At 44.7% G+C, this 18,816-nt stretch overlaps 3 protein-coding genes across 5 annotated transcripts; 2 read left to right on the top strand and 1 right to left on the bottom strand.

Annotated features, from left to right (window-relative positions):
• Window positions 1-873: 873 nt before the first annotated feature.
• eif2s3 (eukaryotic translation initiation factor 2, subunit 3 gamma) lies at window positions 874-8,361 on the top strand. The gene is made up of 12 exons (XM_030348556.1): window positions 874-1,173; window positions 1,998-2,061; window positions 2,265-2,392; window positions 2,784-2,905; window positions 3,023-3,117; window positions 4,288-4,446; window positions 4,866-5,000; window positions 5,266-5,360; window positions 5,900-6,044; window positions 6,498-6,667; window positions 7,010-7,182; window positions 7,742-8,361. The coding sequence occupies exons 1-12, from the start codon at window positions 1,105-1,107 to the stop codon at window positions 7,803-7,805; spliced, it is 1,419 nt and encodes a 472-aa protein (XP_030204416.1). The 5' UTR covers window positions 874-1,104; the 3' UTR covers window positions 7,806-8,361.
• Window positions 8,362-8,423: 62 nt separating this feature from the next.
• lrrc31 (leucine rich repeat containing 31) lies at window positions 8,424-14,573 on the top strand. 3 transcript variants are annotated; one of them, XM_030348554.1, is made up of 11 exons: window positions 8,424-9,170; window positions 9,520-9,714; window positions 10,106-10,291; window positions 10,566-10,733; window positions 10,871-11,035; window positions 11,367-11,558; window positions 11,946-12,113; window positions 12,831-12,995; window positions 13,258-13,413; window positions 13,694-14,137; window positions 14,226-14,573. In XM_030348554.1, exons 1-10 carry the CDS (start codon window positions 9,158-9,160, stop codon window positions 14,095-14,097), a joined length of 1,812 nt encoding a protein of 603 aa, XP_030204414.1. In that variant the 5' UTR covers window positions 8,424-9,157; the 3' UTR covers window positions 14,098-14,137; window positions 14,226-14,573. The 3 variants fall into 3 exon arrangements, with proteins under 3 accessions (XP_030204414.1, XP_030204415.1, XP_030204413.1); XM_030348555.1 differs by having other exon boundaries at window positions 10,148-10,291; window positions 13,694-14,573; XM_030348553.1 differs by having other exon boundaries at window positions 13,694-14,573.
• lrrc34 (leucine rich repeat containing 34) lies at window positions 14,379-18,796 on the bottom strand. Its single transcript, XM_030348557.1, has 10 exons — window positions 18,674-18,796; window positions 18,324-18,427; window positions 18,161-18,225; window positions 17,748-17,834; window positions 17,451-17,579; window positions 17,156-17,251; window positions 16,601-16,755; window positions 15,717-15,872; window positions 15,207-15,333; window positions 14,379-15,055 (listed from the first exon to the last, which is right to left on the bottom strand). The coding sequence occupies exons 1-10, from the start codon at window positions 18,766-18,768 to the stop codon at window positions 14,858-14,860; spliced, it is 1,212 nt and encodes a 403-aa protein (XP_030204417.1). The 5' UTR covers window positions 18,769-18,796; the 3' UTR covers window positions 14,379-14,857.
• Between the last annotated feature and the right edge of the window lie 20 nt (window positions 18,797-18,816).

Raw genomic sequence — 18,816 nt, 5'->3', positions numbered from 1 at the left:
AGACCCAACAGGTTAATAATGGGAATAGATTCCAGCGATTAACTAGTTTCGTCTGACAAATTACCTGCATGATCATTTGCTTAATTTCATGACCTCAGTACATATTACCTTTACATAATGTAGAATGGATCGTTATTCCCTACTGTAGTCAACCTGTCTACTCCAGTTTCATGATATACTGACATTATTTATGTATTCATTTTTTTACATCATTACATACTATTATCATTATTATTATGAAAGGCGTACCATATTCATTTCTTATTAAGGAGGTAAAAACAGGATATGTGTGTTACATGTTGAATAAACATAATAAATGGATAGCCTACCATATTTATTTTTATTGTACTGAATTATGTTTTCTCATTAATAGTCGTATTTTCCAGCAAAATAACACTATTGTTGAAAAACGTAATAAATGGAGAACAGCGTTTCATATTTTAGTAATGGAAAATAGGAAATAAGTAAAAAATAAGTTTACTTTGAGTAGGCCTAACTCACGACCCATAACATTCACTGTAACCACAGTAGGCCTTAATTCTAACCTTTAACTCAATGAATTATTGCTGGGGTTTTTGTTTTTGCTATTTTGATCTACATTTAAATAAGCACAGCATCTTAATTTTGCATTGCACCAAGCATCAATTGCCTAAATTGAACAGTTGTCTTTATAGAACTACAGAATGCCTTAGGACTACAAATATAGACGTCATTATCACACGACGGACCAACATGTAGCGGAGAAGTTTGAGTTAAAAGACTTTCAATTAAATATCTAAGACACAGAACGTGTAAATATGTATAAATAGTGATGCAAACATTCAGACGGGAGTGAAAGAAAAGCTATTAGTATCGATGTCATAATGATATACATTTAAAACGTTGCATCATCCATTGTAAAAGGACCCCGGTTCTTTCAGTTGCTCCGATTATGAATGAGAAGCCTTCGTGTTTTTCATAAGACAACGAAAAAGCATTTCAAAACACCGCTTTGTTAACACACAACTGAAAATCTATGACCCTCCAAAAATGTAGCTCATTAAAAAAATATATACTAAGTAAATCAGGCAGTCACCGGACCACTCAATTTCTTTCTCGTTCAAGATGGCGGGTGACGAGTCGGGTACAACGCTGGGACAGCCTCATCTTTTCAAGCAAGATTTAAATTCCTTGGTACGTGTTTATTCTTCACGTTTCATTTGTGTGTATTGTTGTTCTTACGTTTCACACCACAAATAACTAGAATGAGGCACTTCTGAAGGTTTACAGCGCCATGTCGCCCGCAGGGAACGGTACCAAGGCCCCATTCTGTGCTAGCCTGTTCCGCTTCCACACGCTGTCGGCGTGAGGGGGCCATACCCATAGTCACTATATTCACTTTGTCTTTAAATATATCGCCGAACTATCTGCGTCCAAATAAATGAATATTTTTTTAGACGTGGGCTGCGGCTACGTTGGCCAGGGTTGCTCTTATTATACCTGTGGTTATGGTTTATGGTTTTGTTCACCGGCAGACCTGGTGTTTCCAGCTCGTAGCACACTTTTTATTCAGACATCCTATTTTTTTAAACAAAGAAAATGCAATTTAGTCAGATCTTAAAGGAATTCGATGTCAAGTGTTATTGATCCAATATTGTCAGTCTTGAGAGAGACCATGTTTCTAATTGTAGCTTCTGTCATTCAGTAATTATTGCCAATAGGCTTAATACCGGAGCTGAATCCGATTCATTTTGAATTACTATCAGGTCACAATTGCTAGATGGGTAGCTTTCTTGGTATTTGGAACGTTGTCTGAACAGCATTGGACGATAACAATTAAAAACGTGCTTATTTTCTTCGAATTAAAGCTGCATTTCTACCATACTTGTATGGGATGAGACAGTCCCACTTGTACAGGATTTCATCTCATATCTTACGGTATCTTTGGGCCATAGATTGAACTCCTGTTCTTTAGTTCTCCCTGCTTCTTGTAACAGATGTCTGTCTTTTCGCATTAGGAAGTGTCAAAACTGACTCCCCTCTCGAGAGAGATCATCAGCAGACAGGCAACCATCAACATTGGTAAGGAATTGCATTTATAGCCCCACCTTCTTCTCCACTATGGGTTTATACAGGACAACATGCTTCGAGTGGCATTGAAAATGTTGCAGCAATCACTGAGCTTTTATACCGTTATTTCTTTGATTTTATAATTGTTTGCAATGAAAAGCAAGCACAGTATTTCCTGCCCTTCTCTGATTTGGCTTTGCCCTGCCCTTCTCCAGGAACCATTGGGCATGTGGCCCACGGCAAGTCCACAGTGGTCAAGGCCATCTCTGGTGTCCACACTGTCCGCTTCAAGAACGAGTTGGAAAGGAACATCACCATCAAGCTAGGATATGCCAACGCCAAGGTAGGCTGGTCTCTGGTTGAACCCCATAAGTTATATTTGGGTGTGCTTCGACTTATGATCACACGATTTTTACTCTATCCAGAGCAGACAAAATACAAACATCAAATATGTTAATTTGGTATGTCATCTGTATTCTATTCTGTAGTCTACCCGTGTTCATGGCTACCTTTTTGTACAATGTTGTCATTACTATTGAGGTATTAGCTCTAAAGAAACCTTGTGATATTTTTCACTGCAAACCTCTTGCCCAGCCTGTCTTCCATCCCGTGTGATGCGGTCATCCTTTCCTTTTATTCATCCATTTAACCATCTGTTCTCCTCTCTTTATTAATACCCCATGGCTCCTCTCCCCCTGTCACTGTCACTGACCTCCCATGTTTGTTGTCACCAGGTGTACAAGCTGGATGACCCCAGCTGTCCCCGGCCTGAATGCTACCGATCCTGTGGCAGCAGCACTCCCGATGAGTTCCCCACAGACATCCCTAACACCAAGGGCAACTTCAAGCTTGTCAGGTAAGACACTAGGAGACATTTTTACTGTTTCACTGTCTGTTTTCAATGTTTTTTTTTGTTATTGAGCTTGACCTAATGCTATTCTTCTGTCAATCTCTCTCTTCCTCGTTCCCCCAGACATGTGTCATTTGTAGACTGTCCCGGTCACGACATCTTGATGGCCACCATGTTGAACGGTGCTGCTGTCATGGACGCAGCCCTTCTCTTAATTGGTGAGTCTTCCTTGTTTTAACTATTTAATAGTTGGTACCAGTCACAGTAAGGATTAGATCTCTGCTTGAAAATATCTAGCCAATCTCACAATGCCACGAAACAATGACGGTAATTAATTTACATAAAAGGTAGGGCTGTGCGATTAATCAAATTTCCATTTTAGCGTCAAACGATCACAGCTGTCAAGCAATACAAATATTTAATCGCGATCAATGTCATAGTTGACTCACGATTAATCACACTTTTTTTTTTTCGTATTCTAAATATCCCTTGATTTCGTGCTGCTAGCCTTTTAGTGGGATCAGAGAGTGTTGAGAAGGACAGTAAGAAGAGAGACCCGGAGTGGTCAATGAGGCCCATTAGACAGACGGGAGAGTCGGGAGAATTCCCGGTGGGCCGTTAACGTTTCGGGGCTGTCGGGCTGATTACTGCGGGATAACAATATTGCGTTTATATAAGTTCATTGCAGCGCCGTCCGGCAGCCTGAGCTGTGCGCCCGCAACCTCTCACTCTCCCACTCCACACAACACTCATAAACTGTCAACGTCGCTACCAAGTCGATTTTATCTAGAGGGGAGTAACTGAGCAGCCCCTCCCGAAGTGGTACATCCCAGGTGGGCCTTGAACTGCGATTGGTCAGAAAGATGTAACATATGTACCTTGTCGTCCAGCATTGAACTCTCGTGCAGGCTCGAACAGTGACACACAAACACACACGCACTTTTAAGGATTTTTTCATCCGCTCTGTAACAGCTGGATACATATCTCTGTACATTATTTTAGATTTGAATATTTTCTTTTGGACCATTTTGTGTATTTTTTAAGGCGAACCTTCAAAATTCTCAGTTACAAATTGTTTTTGAGAGAGACATGCTGAATAAATACATCATTTTTTCAAACTCAAAAAATAATCGTTTGAATAATCGTGATTTCAATATTGACCAAAATAATCGTGATTATGATTTTTTCCACAATCGAGCAGCCCTAATAAAAGGTCACCATGGCTGCCTTTGTGAATGTCGGCACACATTGAATATTCAAGTGATTACTCAACCCTGAAGAATGCATTATTCCCATCCCTAACTAGAACCCACCTGTCTAGGAAGCGACCCTGATTACCTCCACTCTGTCTAATGGGCCTCATTGTCCCGCCCTTGTCGTCATTGCAGCGGGCAACGAGTCCTGCCCCCAGCCCCAGACCTCGGAGCATCTCGCTGCCATCGAGATCATGAAGCTGAAGCACATCCTGATCCTGCAGAACAAGATCGACCTGGTGAAGGAGAGCCAGGCCAAGGAGCAGTACGAGCAGATTCTGGCCTTTGTTCAGGGTGAGTGGCACTATCCCACACGCTGGGCTCTGACCACAAGGCCTGAAGCCTCGTGGTTCGTCTTTCAGAAGACGGGGAGCAGTTTCGTTTTTGGGTCGTCTTTTGTGGTCATGTTCAACGCAGATGTTATGAGATAGATCTCCACATTTGCGAAATGCAGAAAAAATGGCTTAATGGGGCATTATTAGAATGGCAAAATTGGAGACTTGGATATACAAAAAAATAAGGTTAAAGGAAGTTTGTGATTTTGTGCTGCACTTTTGACACTGATGATTGTTGGTGGATAATTTAAACATCAAGTCCAAACCAGAAGGTAGATTAAAGGCCTGTAATAGTTCTTTAGACTGTGTTCAAACCAGTCCGGCCGACTGGGCTCTAGTGTCCCGAGCGCTGAGCTGTGCTGCTGTCCCACCCTGCAGGCACGGTGGCCGAGGGAGCGCCCATCATCCCCATCTCGGCCCAGCTCAAGTACAACATCGAGGTGGTGTGCGAGTACATCGTCAAGAAGATCCCCGTTCCCATCCGAGACTTCACCTCCGAGCCCAGGCTCATCGGTAAGACCGCCTCAAGAGCCGATGCACATGTGCAACACGTGTTCACACTGCTACCAAACCAAATGGTCTTCTCACCATTTAATTTGAACCTAATATATTTGATCATTTTAGGGAATATCAATAATTGATGCTATAAAACATTCTTCTGTATTTTCTTTTTGTGACGATTCAATACCCTTCAAAGTCGATTATATTTGAATATAGCCCAGCCCTTTTTCTTTGTCTCTTGAATGTTATTCTTTTTGACCCTCGTCTGTTTCCTCAGTGATCCGATCGTTTGACGTGAACAAGCCCGGCTGTGAGGTGGACGACCTGAAGGGAGGTGTGGCTGGAGGCAGTATCCTCAAGGGGGTGCTCAAGGTAGGGCTCCCTCTGAACACTCAGTCTTGCATAGCTCTATCTATATATATATCTGTCTGTTCATCAATAGGTTTATAGCAGAGATAGAAATGAACGGGAGCTCAGGGCATTTTGCCCGAAGAAAATAAATGATTACCCACAAAATTAGGATATTGGGGGGGCTTTTAGCATAATATAGTTTACTCTGTATTATTTGATTATTTATCTGTATTATATAAAGTGGGTCGGATTTATTTTATTGCCTCTGAAGAATGAATAGTCTGTCATACAGCATAGTAAATATGGTGTTGACCGACATATTATTAAAATAGCCCCTGAAATGTGCGAGGGTAAGAAAAAGATGGGTTGTGGTTAGGTTTTCGAAAATAACCTTTTTGAAAAAAGAATTTCCTCCCCTGGTTTGTAGCTACCACTATGTGGATATGTAGGCCACATGACTACTACGATGTTACTTACACTGTTAGCTTCAGTAGCCCTTCCAGGCGTATGGCTAAGCGCGCTCTGTAACCTGAACCCCTGCTGGGTCCCTCCGTGGGCAGGTGGGCCAGGAGCTGGAGGTGCGTCCAGGCATCGTGTCCAAAGACCACGAGGGCAAGCTGATGTGCAAGCCCATCTTCTCCAAGATCGTGTCCCTGTTTGCTGAGCACAACGACCTGCAGTACGCTGCCCCCGGAGGCCTTATTGGTAACGCTCTTTAAATCATAATGCCACCGTTATATGGATCGTCAAGCCTCCACAGTGGAGGTAAAAGGTCCCTACCTAAAGAATATTTACAAATAGGGATGTTTATTAGTGCTGAACGGTATTCCAAAAAAAAATTATTGCTCTTTTTTTTGACAGCGATATGATTCATTATTGATGGGATTTAACATTTTGAATCAAAATTTACACTTTCAGAAAATAAAATCCAGATGTGACATCTGTGCAGATCTAGAGTACTTTATTGGTCTACAACATTTATTCATGTTACCCGTATAAATGTTTTGTCTCGGGTATTGCCCTTAGACATAATTGACCACAACTCAAATACCGATGCGAATTCTAATGGATTGTCAATAAATCAGAAGACTTGTTCCACCAAAAGTGTGGCCAATTGAGAAGCAGAAACCCTAACCTGGAACCCCATGAACCTCTCAGGTGTCGGCACAAAGATCGACCCCACGCTCTGCCGAGCTGACCGTATGGTGGGTCAGGTGCTGGGCGCGGTCGGAGCCCTGCCAGAGATCTTCACCGAGCTCGAGATCTCCTACTTCCTGCTGAGGAGGCTGCTGGGAGTCCGCACGGAGGGAGACAAGAAGGCTGCTAAGGTAGGCTGTCAGGAGAAATGCATCTTGGGAAATGTAGTCGACTGATGTCGAGTGGTAAGAAGGTAGGATGGTCTTGTGTCCTATTTGACCAATGTCCATGTAAGGGCCTCCTGTCTTGTCTAACTGTTCTGATCGATTATCATCGATTGATCAATTTCAAAATTGATCTCAATTTTGAAATCTGCTTAGAATATGCCACAAAAACCTGAGCATCATTTCTACTATCTGAACTCTTAATTGTGTGTGATAAAAATCTAAAGGTTAGTTAAGATGGCAATCAGCATACATACAATGTTTAAGAAAAATAAATTTATGCCAGCATACTGTTTCTCCCGCCCATAGGTCCAGAAGCTTTCCAAAAACGAGGTTCTGATGGTGAACATCGGGTCCCTGTCCACCGGAGGGCGTGTCAGCGCCGTGAAGGCTGACCTGGCCAAGATCGTCCTGACCAACCCGGTCTGCACAGAGGTCGGGGAGAAGATCGCCCTCAGTCGTCGTGTCGAGAAACATTGGCGGTGAGTTAATAGGCTTTCCCTAAATGAGCTCTGCCTGTCAGGATGTCTCTGTGGGTGAGGTACCTGACCAGATCAGGCAGGTTTACATCCATCTCATCTCTGAGCAGTCCTGTGTTGTAACAGAACTTCTAGGGGGAGACGGTAAGAGCCTGGGCTCGGGAACTCAAAACAGCAAGGGGCGTGGTCACACCTTCGGTCCTGCTTTGTTAGATCTAGGGTGTTTCTATAGTGGTCAGTCTAAAAGGTGTTTATTTTAAACCATTTGAGGACACTATTTTAAACATTTACAGGAAGTTTACTTAAAATGACTGCTGGACACTAGCCTGACATTGTCCAATTTGAAAATGAATGTTAGTCTGGAAGCTTTTGCAGAATCAAATGGGGACATATTATGGGCAGTCATCTTGGTTGTTTACTGACAAGCCTCAAGGGCGCTCCCATTGTGCACTCCTCTGTAGAACATCGTATTGAACCGCCCAAAATTAGATGGTTTGCTATGCTATTCATTCAAACATCAGTCATTGGTTTGTCTAATTATATTTTCTTTATTTTGCTACAGTTTGATTGGCTGGGGCCAGATCAGGAGGGGTGTGACCATCACGCCAACAGTGGACGATGACTGAGAAAGGACTGGAGCCAAACCAGGATGTTTTTACTTGACCACGGTGAAGCTCCTAGGGCTGGACAACACGACCATCACACTCTTTATTATTTTACACAGGAGGAGGACGGGAAGCCGCAAGGGACAGATCTCAATAGTTTAAGGTTGCCATGTCGGTCTGCATCCCCTGAGCAGGACAGGTGGGGGCGGAGCCAACAGAGCGCACTGCGCTCACCTGCCCTGCGTCGTTAGACCAGAGGAGGGTGAAGGCGAAGAAGGCCTTTTTTTATTTTTAATTACAGTACAAAACTATTAGATCAAGGATTATGTGGGGCGTGAATCCGGGAAAATTCCTGTTAAACTAATGCAGAGCATCCAGACTCCCAGGCCCGTCCGATATGATGATCTGAGTCCTATTTCGCCGTAGATGTTTGCCTAAATTATAGGGTGCTGTCGAGCCTCACCATTCCAATAAAACATGCATCTGGTTTCCATATGCAACTGAGCGGGGGACGGCGCAAGGAGGATGTGCTGTCCTTTGTGCTCATTTGAATCTAATAAAATACATTTTGAGGAAACGTTTGTCTTGATTGAGTTTCTTTATTTGGCTTGTTAGGTGAAGTATGTCAATGTGTACATGATCTTGAACCAATCACATGGACTCGGCAGTATTCCTTCTGTCGTGGTACTGTTGCTAGAACCTATTCCGCATGCATTCATCTGGAGCACAGAATTAAATACATCAAAGTTTTGATGTTGCTACAGGTATTTAATAAATGGGCTTATAGGAAAACGGACCTGCCTGCTTTGAAAAACTGCCAACTGGACCGCACCAGCCTGGACGACAAGGTACATATCTATCGGGTTGGTTGCTCCCTGTCGATTTAGGTGTAACATGTAGATAACATAATTCATATTTTATACATGTGAAAAAGTGACAATGCAATGCATTTTGGAGGGGGGGAATTGAAACCAAGCTCGAGCTGAATTTGGAACAAATGAAGCACGTTTTTTGAGAAGCAACAGTTTACAAACGGCCCCCATATTTTGAATGTCACTGAAGTGAGTTACATTCGTTACATGCAGACAGCGCTGGTGTTTGTTTACCAAAGGTGTGCTCCCACTTCCGGGTTGATGGGGCACCTGAGCAGCACATGACCCCCCCCTCCTACGTGAAGACCGACCGGCTGAGAATCACCATACTTTGAAACAACACAAAAGATATGAAGCGTTAGAAGTGTGTCCAAACGTTATTGTCATAGACGCCGAGGTTGTGTATATTGTTCGTCAACGTCGATAGTTTAATTGAACCTCTTGATTGTAGTTGGGAGGTCCAGCTGAGATCTTCAGACTTCGCCGGTCTTCAGTGTGACAATGGATTCTGAGGGTGAGGTGATCATGTTACGTGCATATGAAGTGATGTCTGGATATTCACAGTACAACTAAATCATGACTGCTCGGACTTAAGTTTTGTGAAGTAAAACATAAGTAACACGGTAGCCACAGTTCTGTTTCTACGTTTAGATTTTCAATTTGCTCAAGTTTTCTGTTTAGTTGTAGTTTTAGTACATCATAATGTAACATACAAATATGAATGCATTTGAGCTATTAAAAAAAAGGCCTTATCTTGGCAATTTTAAGAAAAGATCCTTTATGATAAAGTTATGATAATATAATAGCCTTTATAATAGATGTGAGAAATTATAGATTTAAATTACACTTTTCTCTATCATCAGGCCAGAAAGGGTGGGAGGTGGGTGTGAAGTTCTCTCCCCTGGACCTCATCATGAACCAGATCCGGAGGAAACGCTCGGCCACAGACAGGAAGACCTCAGCTCGCTTCCTGTCTCGCTCCTCATCAGGCAGAGTTGTGATCTCTGACCACAGAGAGACGGATGGCAAAGAGGGGCGTGATGGAGCCTCGGATTCGGGTATGGAATTGTGCTCATAAGTTCTGATCATATCATGGTTGACACCTACAGTGCTTTCTGTGTGATTGAAATCCAAGAACGTATGGATGTAAGGCTCTGCAGCAATCAGTAGAAGATATTCATAGTTACATTAAGGAAATGATGTTCATAACAACATAAATATAATAAACCCGATGGGTTTCTGGGGTTGAATCCCAATGTTGACTACATGTAGTCCTCCTCGACCAAGATACCTGACTCCTTCCTACTCCTTAATGTACTTCTCTGTCATTCCCTTTTGATAAAATTGTCACCAAAATACAAAATCCGACCAAATAGAGCTGAACGGCTAGTCCTCTGCTAGGAGGTATGGAGCTGCGGAATACGTTTGATGTATCATCATCATCACCAGACAGATCAGTGTGCGAAGGCCTGAGGGTTTCTGTGACTCCAGCGGTTCCCGAGGTGACGGAGAGCGAGGCAGACCAGGGATGGGGCCGTCTGTGTCTCTTCCTCCAGAGGCTGGGGAAGAAGGCGGACAGCCGCGGGCTGAACCTGGCCCACTGTGACCTCACCGCCACAGACCTGCTGGAGCTTGGTGAACACACACACACACACACGCACGAGCACACACATACACAATCAAAGGCAAAAACGTGTGCATATAAAATTTGTGCCACCATCTTTAAGGGCATTCTTCATATCTCATATCTTGCATTTACACCAGGGGGCTATTGTACAGAACTGTGGATTCCTTGCAAACACTAGTTCCCAACATGCATCACAGCTCGGTCAAACCACACCTGTCGATGAGGCGAGGACGTTTACCTCACAGGCTTAACGTCCTGCCGTCCCTCTTCATCTCTTGTCAGCCACGTTGCTCCACTGTCTGCCTCAGCTAGAGGAGGTTGACCTCTCCTGGAACAACCTGATTGGTGGATCCCTGTCGTCCCTGACCTCTCACCTCCAACAAGTGGGCAGGGTGCGAACCCTCCGGCTCTGCAGCTGCAGGCTGAATGCAGATGACATCGCGTCGCTAGGTGAGCGCCGTGTGTGGATAGGCATATCATCTCAATCCAATAAGCCTTGAAGAGTGGCTGTTGGTGCGTGTCCACCACGCCCACACAGCAGCCTGTTCCACCCCGTGCAGTTTATTGGTCGTTTTGGGTTTGTTTAGGCGCCGCTCTGCCGTCGGTTCCCCTCCTGGAGGTCCTGGACGTGTCCTGGAACGTGGGTGTCGGAGGCGGAGGTTTGCAGGGCCTGCTGGGTAAAGTCCCCCCCTCTCTGAGAGAGCTCCATGTGCAGGCCTGCCAGCTCACTACCGCTGACGCCCCTCTACTAGGTGGGTAGGGGATTCTGAAGAGGATATTCAGAGATGCTACACTTGTGGGTTCATCTTTTGAATGTAATGTATATAGATTGTGATGGTCCGATCTACTTGTGATGTCACAGATTTCAGGGAAGTATGAAGCAGCCCTCCCTCCTCTGTTGAATGATCACCGTTTATCCACCGGTGATCTGGAGACAATACAACAAGTTGTGTAGTTAAAGGCTTCCAAGTGGAGCTAACCAAGAAATACATTTTAGAATGCCGGTCCATGATTCTTAAGTGCCCTGATCCGTTCCTTTTGGTCCCTGCATGACGTGGTTTGTGATGGACACCGTCTCTCCAGGAGACCTGGTGGGCAGGTTGCCCAAGCTGTGTGTCCTTGACGTGTCCGGTAACCCGCTGCTCGCTGAGGACACCCAGGAGTCAGACACTGGAGGTTTTGGACAACTGGCGGCCTCACTCTCCCACGCCCCCTGCCTCTCCAGGCTGGTACTGCAGGGCTGTGGGCTGACGTCTCACAGCCTCAAATCTCTTGGTACAAAACATACATCTTTATTATTACTACTAAAGGCGTTACAACATTAGGATGCTGATTTAGTAATAGACAGTGGTTAGTGTGTGTGTGTGTGTGTGTGTGTGTGTGTGTGTGTGTGTGTGTGTGTGTGTGTGTGTGTGTGTGTGTGTGTTTTTGTGTGTGTGTGTGTGTGTGTGTGTGTGTGTGTGTGTGTGTGTGTGTTTAAAACGAGTGAACATGCCTACTCCCTCTAACCCTTAATGGCTCCAATATCTTCTTAAAGCATCCAGATAGTACGCAGGTAAAGAGTTCCCTTGCATTCAACCCTTAATGTGTTGGGGAATAACTTCTAATGATTATGAACATGAACCAGCGATGTCACAGTTTGTCTGGGGTCTGTCCCTGAAGGCGGTACGCTCCAGCAGCTCCCCGCGCTGCGTGAGTTGGACCTGTCCTGTAACAAAGGCCTGTCTGGTGGACTTTCCCAGCTGACGGCTCACCTGGCTCTCCTCGCACACCTGGAGAGCCTGGACCTGCACCTCTGCAACCTCACCCACGCCGACCTGCAGGCCCTGAGTGAGTCCGCCAATCAGAGCCTCGTGTTATCGAGGGGCCGGGTGATTGAGATCCACCGAGTAGAATCTGTGCCTGAATAAATGAACATCAGGAGGCAAAACAAATCAATATTTCTATCGTTCCCAATTCCTTTCACGTAAATACAACACCAAGCTGTCAAGCGATTAAAATATTTAATCGTGATTAATCGCATTAATGTCATAGTTAACTCTAATTAATCGCGATTAATCGCAAATTATTTTTCTCTGCTAAATATCCCTTGATTTTTTTGTCCCATAATTCTCCTCATTTTAATTCTCTTATCAACATGGTGAAGTGCATCGGCTTGCCTTGTGAAAATGTTTTTTTATTGATAACAACATTGGCATATGCACTGATCAAAACAGGACGATACAAAAAAAGAGCCTATAGTGCAATTAAATGACTGCTTTGAACAAATGTCATTTGAACATAGCAGTCAGGCTACTGCTTCTTTGTTTTGAGCCAAAGAAAAAAAAAATTTTTTTTTTTTTTTTTTTTTATAAAGTAATTGCGTTAATCGCGCGATAAAAAAAATAACGCCGTTAAATTTGGTTTGCGTTAACGCCGTTAATAACGCGTTTAACTGACAGCTCTAGACAAAATGTATCATTGGTCGTAATGAAATGGTTTTTATTTTCTTTGCCAGGCAATTCCCAAGGTATATTTAAAGTGACAGTGTCTATCTTTCGTCTCCAGTCCAGGTGGTCCCTTCCCTGGGCAGGTTAACAGAGCTTGACGTGTCGTCCAATAAGGAGGTTGGGGGCGTGGTCCATTCTCTAGTCTCCTCCCTGCTGCTGCCACAGCTCAGACGCCTGCCACTCAACAGTTGTAGCCTGACTGCAGAGTCCTTCACAGCCTTTGGTACCAACACAGTACTACTGGGAACTCTTTGTTCGCTGCTGATTAATATATTATATTGATATATTATGCATTTTTTTAAATGTATTTTCCAAATGTCATAACAAATGGCCAAGGATTAGATGAGGTACCAGAGGCCAAAGCAAAGTCTCCTTGTTTCTAATGATCTGATCGCATCATTGAATAATAAACTTGTTTGAGTGTGTATGCGTGTGTATGTATACATGTGCATGTGTGTGCGTACGTATGTGTGTTTGCTGTTCAGCTTTGGCGGTGCCGTACCTCAGCAGCGTGGAGGTGTCCTGGAACAAGGTGGTTGGCGGTCGCCTCGCGCTGCTATTGGATGCCCTAGAGCCATCAGTCATCAAGGAGCTCCGCCTCTCCAGCTGTCATCTCACCAGCGATGACCTGGGTCACCTCGGTAGCAAACACACACACACACACACACACACACACACACACACACACACACACACACACACACACACACACACACACACACACACACACACGCACATGTATCAACTCATACACACAGCCCACACACACCTGAAATGCCCATATGCACACCAGTAAACACAAACATAACCTAAAATACATAGACTGGCTGAAGCCCCTCCTGATCAATATAATATTATTCATATTCTTTTTGATACTGGAGCACCGACATTAGCATTGATCCGTGACTCCCTCCTGTGCAGCCGAGGTGTGTGGGCGGGGCTTGCTCTCCTCTCTGCGGGTGCTGGACCTCTCCTACAACGGCCAGGCGGCGGCGGGAGCAGAGGCCTGGGCCCCGCTCTTCACCGCCGGGGGCCTGGGCGGCCTGGGCTCCCTGGAGGTCATGGACCTCAGCCTGCGCCCCGCGGCCTCCGCGTCCTCCGCCGCCTGGCTGCCGTCCCTGCTCTCCTCCCTGCCCCGCCTCCCGTCCCTGACCCACCTGGCCATGCTGCGGTGGGGCCTGGGGGAGCAGGCCCAGGGCCGGCTCCGCCACTCCCTCAGGAAGAGGGTCCTCCACGTGGAGTGGGACCCCCCCACCGGGGCCGGGGGCCAGGCCCCCCCACCGGGAGATCAGGACGGACCAGAGGAGGCGCTCTCTGAAGAGTAGGCGTGGAAAGAGGCTTTGATTATTGGGTTGAAAGAAATAAGGGAGGGGCTGGAATAGAGCAGGATTTAATTTGATTGGCTGAGAGAATAAGAAGATTTGAGGGTAGTGATTTGTTTTTTTTGAAGGCCCCCTATTTGACAGGTGTGAACGTGATTAGCCAAGCTGATGCAAAGCCGATCTACCAGCAGCAGCAATGAGGCTACCACTGAAATAATTGAGTTGATGGACAATTATTGCATTAAATCAACAATGCTGTTTCTTTGAATGTTGGAAAGGTTTGGAAGAGTTTATGGTTTTATATTCAAAGTTTTAGATACATGATTTATACACTTTTCTTGGCTAGTAAAATGACCTGGCAGTCAAAGGAACTTAATATTGATTTTGCTGTAATTTGATGCAGAATTGTCATTTTGTATTTTTCTTGATTGAAGCACATTTCAACACACCGAGCACTTTAAGAATATTTCTGATGCACACAAAAACAAAAAAAGACCATGTGGAAAATAGGATTTTTGAATAAATGTCCATCTTGTTTCACTAATGCGTTTCCGAGCATCCTGTTTCCAGAGTGTTGTGTAAATATTATGAAACAGCATTGAAATGAGTGTTACCGATTCATTGTTTTATTCAACCAAAAATGATCAAAGCTCGCTATCTCTGATACGACGACTGTAGAGATCTTCTCCCGGGTCGGGGGTTGAGGCCTGGTGGCTGGAGGCCTCCCATCATACCCGGGTATTGGGGGCGTAGCGGGGGTGTGTCAGGGTGTGAGTGCGGTGAGGGCCAGGGCAGCGTTGGTGGAGGGGCCTCCGTCGGCCCCATCGCTGGGCGTCCAGTAGTAGTGTCGCCTCAGGCCGTGGAAGACCTCGGCCAGGCTCACGCGGCCGTCCACCTCGTATGGGCTCACGTCCGTGTGACCCGGGGCCAGCCGGCCGCACGCCATCAGCTCGCTGAACGCCTGAGGAGAGCCAGAGGGGGGGAATAGGGCGCTTGAGTTGGGGACTGTTGTGTGAGCACTTATAAGGGGTCGTTTTTGTAAAGTGTGTGTGTGTGTGTGTGTGTGTGTGTGTGTGTGTGTGTGAATGTTAGCGTTTGTGATTGTGCGTTACCTGACAGACGGGCTCATGCAGACGGTTCCCCCAGATGTAGACGTGGGTTAGCGTACTGCTAGCCTTCATAGCCTGCGCCAAAGCCAGAAGACCTGGGCTTTCTATGTTGTTACTGGTTACAGAGAGCCTGGGAGAAAAGAGAGAGAGGGACGGTCTAGAAGAGAGGATTCTTGATTTAAATTATCTTATTTTTGTGTAATTGTAGAATGAATTGGAGGCTTTGGATACCTATTTACTTACACAAGCGATTCAAAAACACATGAATGAACGGAAATACACCTACACACATTAATACACCCACACGTATATATAATGTGTGCATGATTGTGTGTATGTGTATTTGTGTGTGTGTGTGTGTATCTATCCACGTACCTGTGTGTTTTTATGTAGGTCATGGGGTGTGTGTATGCGTGTGTGTGTGTTTGTGTCTTTCTTTATGTATGTTGGTGTGGTGTGTGTCTGTGTGTATACATATGTATGTGAGTGTGTGTCTGTGTGTGTGTGCCTCACGCCTTGAGGCCACAGGCGGGGGACTCAATGGCCTCGCTGAGGCTCGCTGCGCCCTCGTCTTCGATCCGATTGGACGACAGGTCCAGGATCTGCAGTGCGCTGTTGCTCTTCAGAACCCCCGACAGAGTTTGTGCCCCGTCGCGAGACAATTGGTTACTATGGAAACACAGGCGTCCTCTTCAATCATTAAGCCTGCATAACTAGATGCACTGAAAATGGAAAGAAGGTTTTTACTCAAACAATTACAACCCATTCTTATTTATATTTACTTGTTGGCTGTTGAGGAAGCTGGAAATGTAAGTGTGTGTTGGTGTAACACATTATACCAATTCTTAAATCGTTACAATGAACCTTGATGTCAAAGAATTGATTTTAAAATATAATTCCCTACATGGTTTAGGGCTAAGTTATATAAACTGATATTCCTCCACTACATAACATAAGCCTCCTAGACCACGAAAATCTTCTGAGACCAATCTGTAAATTATCCCCAGAGTTAACAAGAAACATGGGAAAGCATTAAGTTACTATGCAACAAATAGCTGTAATAAACTCCCTGAGGCTTGCCCCAACTATGACCACTTATAGAACAAGACAGAAGACTGCTTTAGCTTTCTGCTTAATCTTAAATACTTTCTAAAGTGCATTTCATAGCTTTGCCTTCTTTTTGACAATGTTTTTATGTGAAGCACTTTGAGTCTGCCTTGTGTATTAAAAGTGCCACATAAATAAAGTCGCCTTGCCTTGTTTCATCTCCTGAGCTGCTGCTCGTTGTACAATGAATGTGCGCAGGACGATAAACCCATTTTGACCTATAGCACGTCATGTATCATACATAATATTGCACTTTGTCACAGGGATTGAGACCAGGGGTGAGTCCGCACCAGCGCAGGTCCAGGTATCGCAGGCTGTGATTGGCTCTCAGGCCCTCGGCCAGTCTCTCCATCCCAGAGTCGGTGAAGGCCATCTTCCCCAGGTGGAGCTCCCGCAGAGTCTGGTTCAGCCTCAACATGGCCGACAGGTGCACCGCCGTCTCGTCCTGATGCAGGGAGCAAGGTGCCGTAATAACATAAAGTGAACCTACTGCATGAACGCACCCACTCAGCACATGTGGCTGCAGGACAGCTTGACGCAGGACGGTTATGAAGGAGATTATGGTAACTTTGGTTAAAATAGATATCTACACAGATATCATATAGACGTGTAAATAATAGGATGATTCAGGCACAATACAATATAAAAACTATAAAAGTATTACGACTAAAAGTATAAAAAATAGACACTGAAGTAAATGTGGATGTGGGCATGGTTAGGATGCCATAAAAAGATACCAGTAAGAGTGTGTGTGTGTGTGTGTGTGTGTGTGTGTGTGTGTGTGTGTGTGTGTGTGTGTGTGTGTGTGTGTGTGTGTGTGTGGGGCAGGAGCTGTGTGTGTGTACCTGTCGACTGAAGAGTAAGGGTCTGGAGATGTTCAGAGAGAGAAGGCTGGTGTTGCTTTTCAGCACGATGGCGAAGGCTATAACACACTGAGTACCCTACACGCACAAAACAAACGCACACATCAAATAAAATAATGATCAAAATGGGTTCTTCCACCATTTTGACAGTACGAGGATGTGTGTGTGTGTGTGTGTGTGTGTGTGTGTGTGTGTGTGTGTGTGTGTGTGTGTGGAGGTGTTTGTGTAAGGTGTGTGTGTGTGTATGCGTGTGTGTGTGTGTGTGTGTTCATCGTACCAGGTCGCAGTCGGCAAGATCTAACTCCTGCAGAGTGTGGTTGATCTGGAGCATGCTGGCAAAACACATTCCTCCTCTGTTCCCAATCTTGTTCCCTGTCAGTCTGACAGAGAGGAGACACTGGTTGTTCTAGAGAGAGAGAGAGTATATAAATAAATCATAAATTACAAATAAAAGTTGAAATACTATTGTCCTTCTGCAGACACATTCATGCAAAGAAAAATACAGGTGTGTAAGTGTGTGTGTGTGTGTGTGTGTGTGTGTGTGTGTGTGTATGTGTGCGTTAGTGTTACTCACATGCAGGCTTTTGGCGACTGTCTCAGCTCCATCAGTGAGTATGTCGTTACCCATGAGGTCCACAAAACGCAGGGTGGAAGTCACCTCCTGGCAAAATTAAAACCCCTCTTAAACCATCAATAGCACTATGTAACCCACAAAGGAGTTACACATTTAACTCTAGTAAAGTGTATATCATTTTTCTGTCTTACCAGATACTTTGGGAGCAACAATCTTTTTTTTTAACTAACATAACTTCATTTCAAAATGCATGAATTATACCATACTATTGTAGGATTGTATTTTCTTTAAGAAAACATAAGAAAGTATACATAGGTATATTTCTTAGGCTTAAGTGGAGAATACTTATAGATTAAATAATTGTATCAGTCTCATCACTACTCATTTATGCTGTAATGTACTACCACTCTTACTTGTATGAGGTCAGCGAGGTGTCTGGCTCCCACGTCAGAGATATCATTGTACCTTAGGTCAAGACCTGCCATTTAAAACACAGCATAACAGCAGACTAGGGTTAAGGTCTACGGTTACTGTTGGGTTCAATGTGCTGGGCAGAATGTCTATTCATTAATTTACCTGTCGTTCCCGTGTTGAGGAAACAGCGTGAGAGGACAAGTACATCGTCGTCGCTTAGTTTTTGCACCCGTTTAAGACGATCGTTCCCCGTCAGTTTGACATCTCTATCAAACACATAAACACATCTAGCTACATTTGGCGATTTAACTAGGTTTAATACACAAATGATGTAGCACGACAAGGGTTATATATATATATATATATATATATATATATATATATATATATATATATATATAGGCCTACCCCCCCCCCCCCCCCCACCACCCCGGGTATATAGGGGGCCAAATCGGCGACCGCAAAAATGTAGAACTTTGTATCCTAACAAAATTAAAAAAGTATTCTCTTACGTTGTCGCTGTATCGGTTAATGCTTCTAAAATGTAAGGGTTAAGAGGAATATAGAGTTGGTCGCACATAGCGCTGTAGAGCAGCGGGACGGACATGCTGCGTGGGCCCGGACCTTCAGCGGGGTTGCTATGGCAACGGGACGC

Source organism: Gadus morhua, chromosome 23, assembly GCF_902167405.1.
Source record: "Gadus morhua chromosome 23, gadMor3.0, whole genome shotgun sequence".
NCBI classification, from domain to species: Eukaryota; Metazoa; Chordata; class Actinopteri; order Gadiformes; family Gadidae; genus Gadus; species Gadus morhua.
This window is presented reverse-complemented; position numbering and strand designations above follow the sequence as displayed.

Excerpts from the sequence above, each read along its gene's own strand:
- lrrc31 (XM_030348554.1), top strand. Across the intron at positions 10,292-10,565 it reads CACAGACCTGCTGGAGCTTG|CCACGTTGCTCCACTGTCTG; the intron begins GTGAACACACAC and ends ATCTCTTGTCAG. Across the intron at positions 10,734-10,870 it reads AGATGACATCGCGTCGCTAG|GCGCCGCTCTGCCGTCGGTT; the intron begins GTGAGCGCCGTG and ends GGGTTTGTTTAG.
- eif2s3 (XM_030348556.1), top strand. The coding sequence starts at position 1,105 with ATGGCGGGTGACGAGTCGGGTACAACGCTGGGACAGCCTCATCTTTTC. Across the intron at positions 5,001-5,265 it reads CTCCGAGCCCAGGCTCATCG|TGATCCGATCGTTTGACGTG; the intron begins GTAAGACCGCCT and ends CTGTTTCCTCAG. Across the intron at positions 6,668-7,009 it reads GAGACAAGAAGGCTGCTAAG|GTCCAGAAGCTTTCCAAAAA; the intron begins GTAGGCTGTCAG and ends TCCCGCCCATAG.
- lrrc34 (XM_030348557.1), bottom strand. The coding sequence starts at position 18,768 with ATGTCCGTCCCGCTGCTCTACAGCGCTATGTGCGACCAACTCTATATT. Across the intron at positions 18,428-18,673 it reads TTAACCGATACAGCGACAAC|AGATGTCAAACTGACGGGGA; the intron begins GTAAGAGAATAC and ends TGTGTTTGATAG. Across the intron at positions 17,580-17,747 it reads CAGTCGCCAAAAGCCTGCAT|AACAACCAGTGTCTCCTCTC; the intron begins GTGAGTAACACT and ends CTCTCTCTCTAG.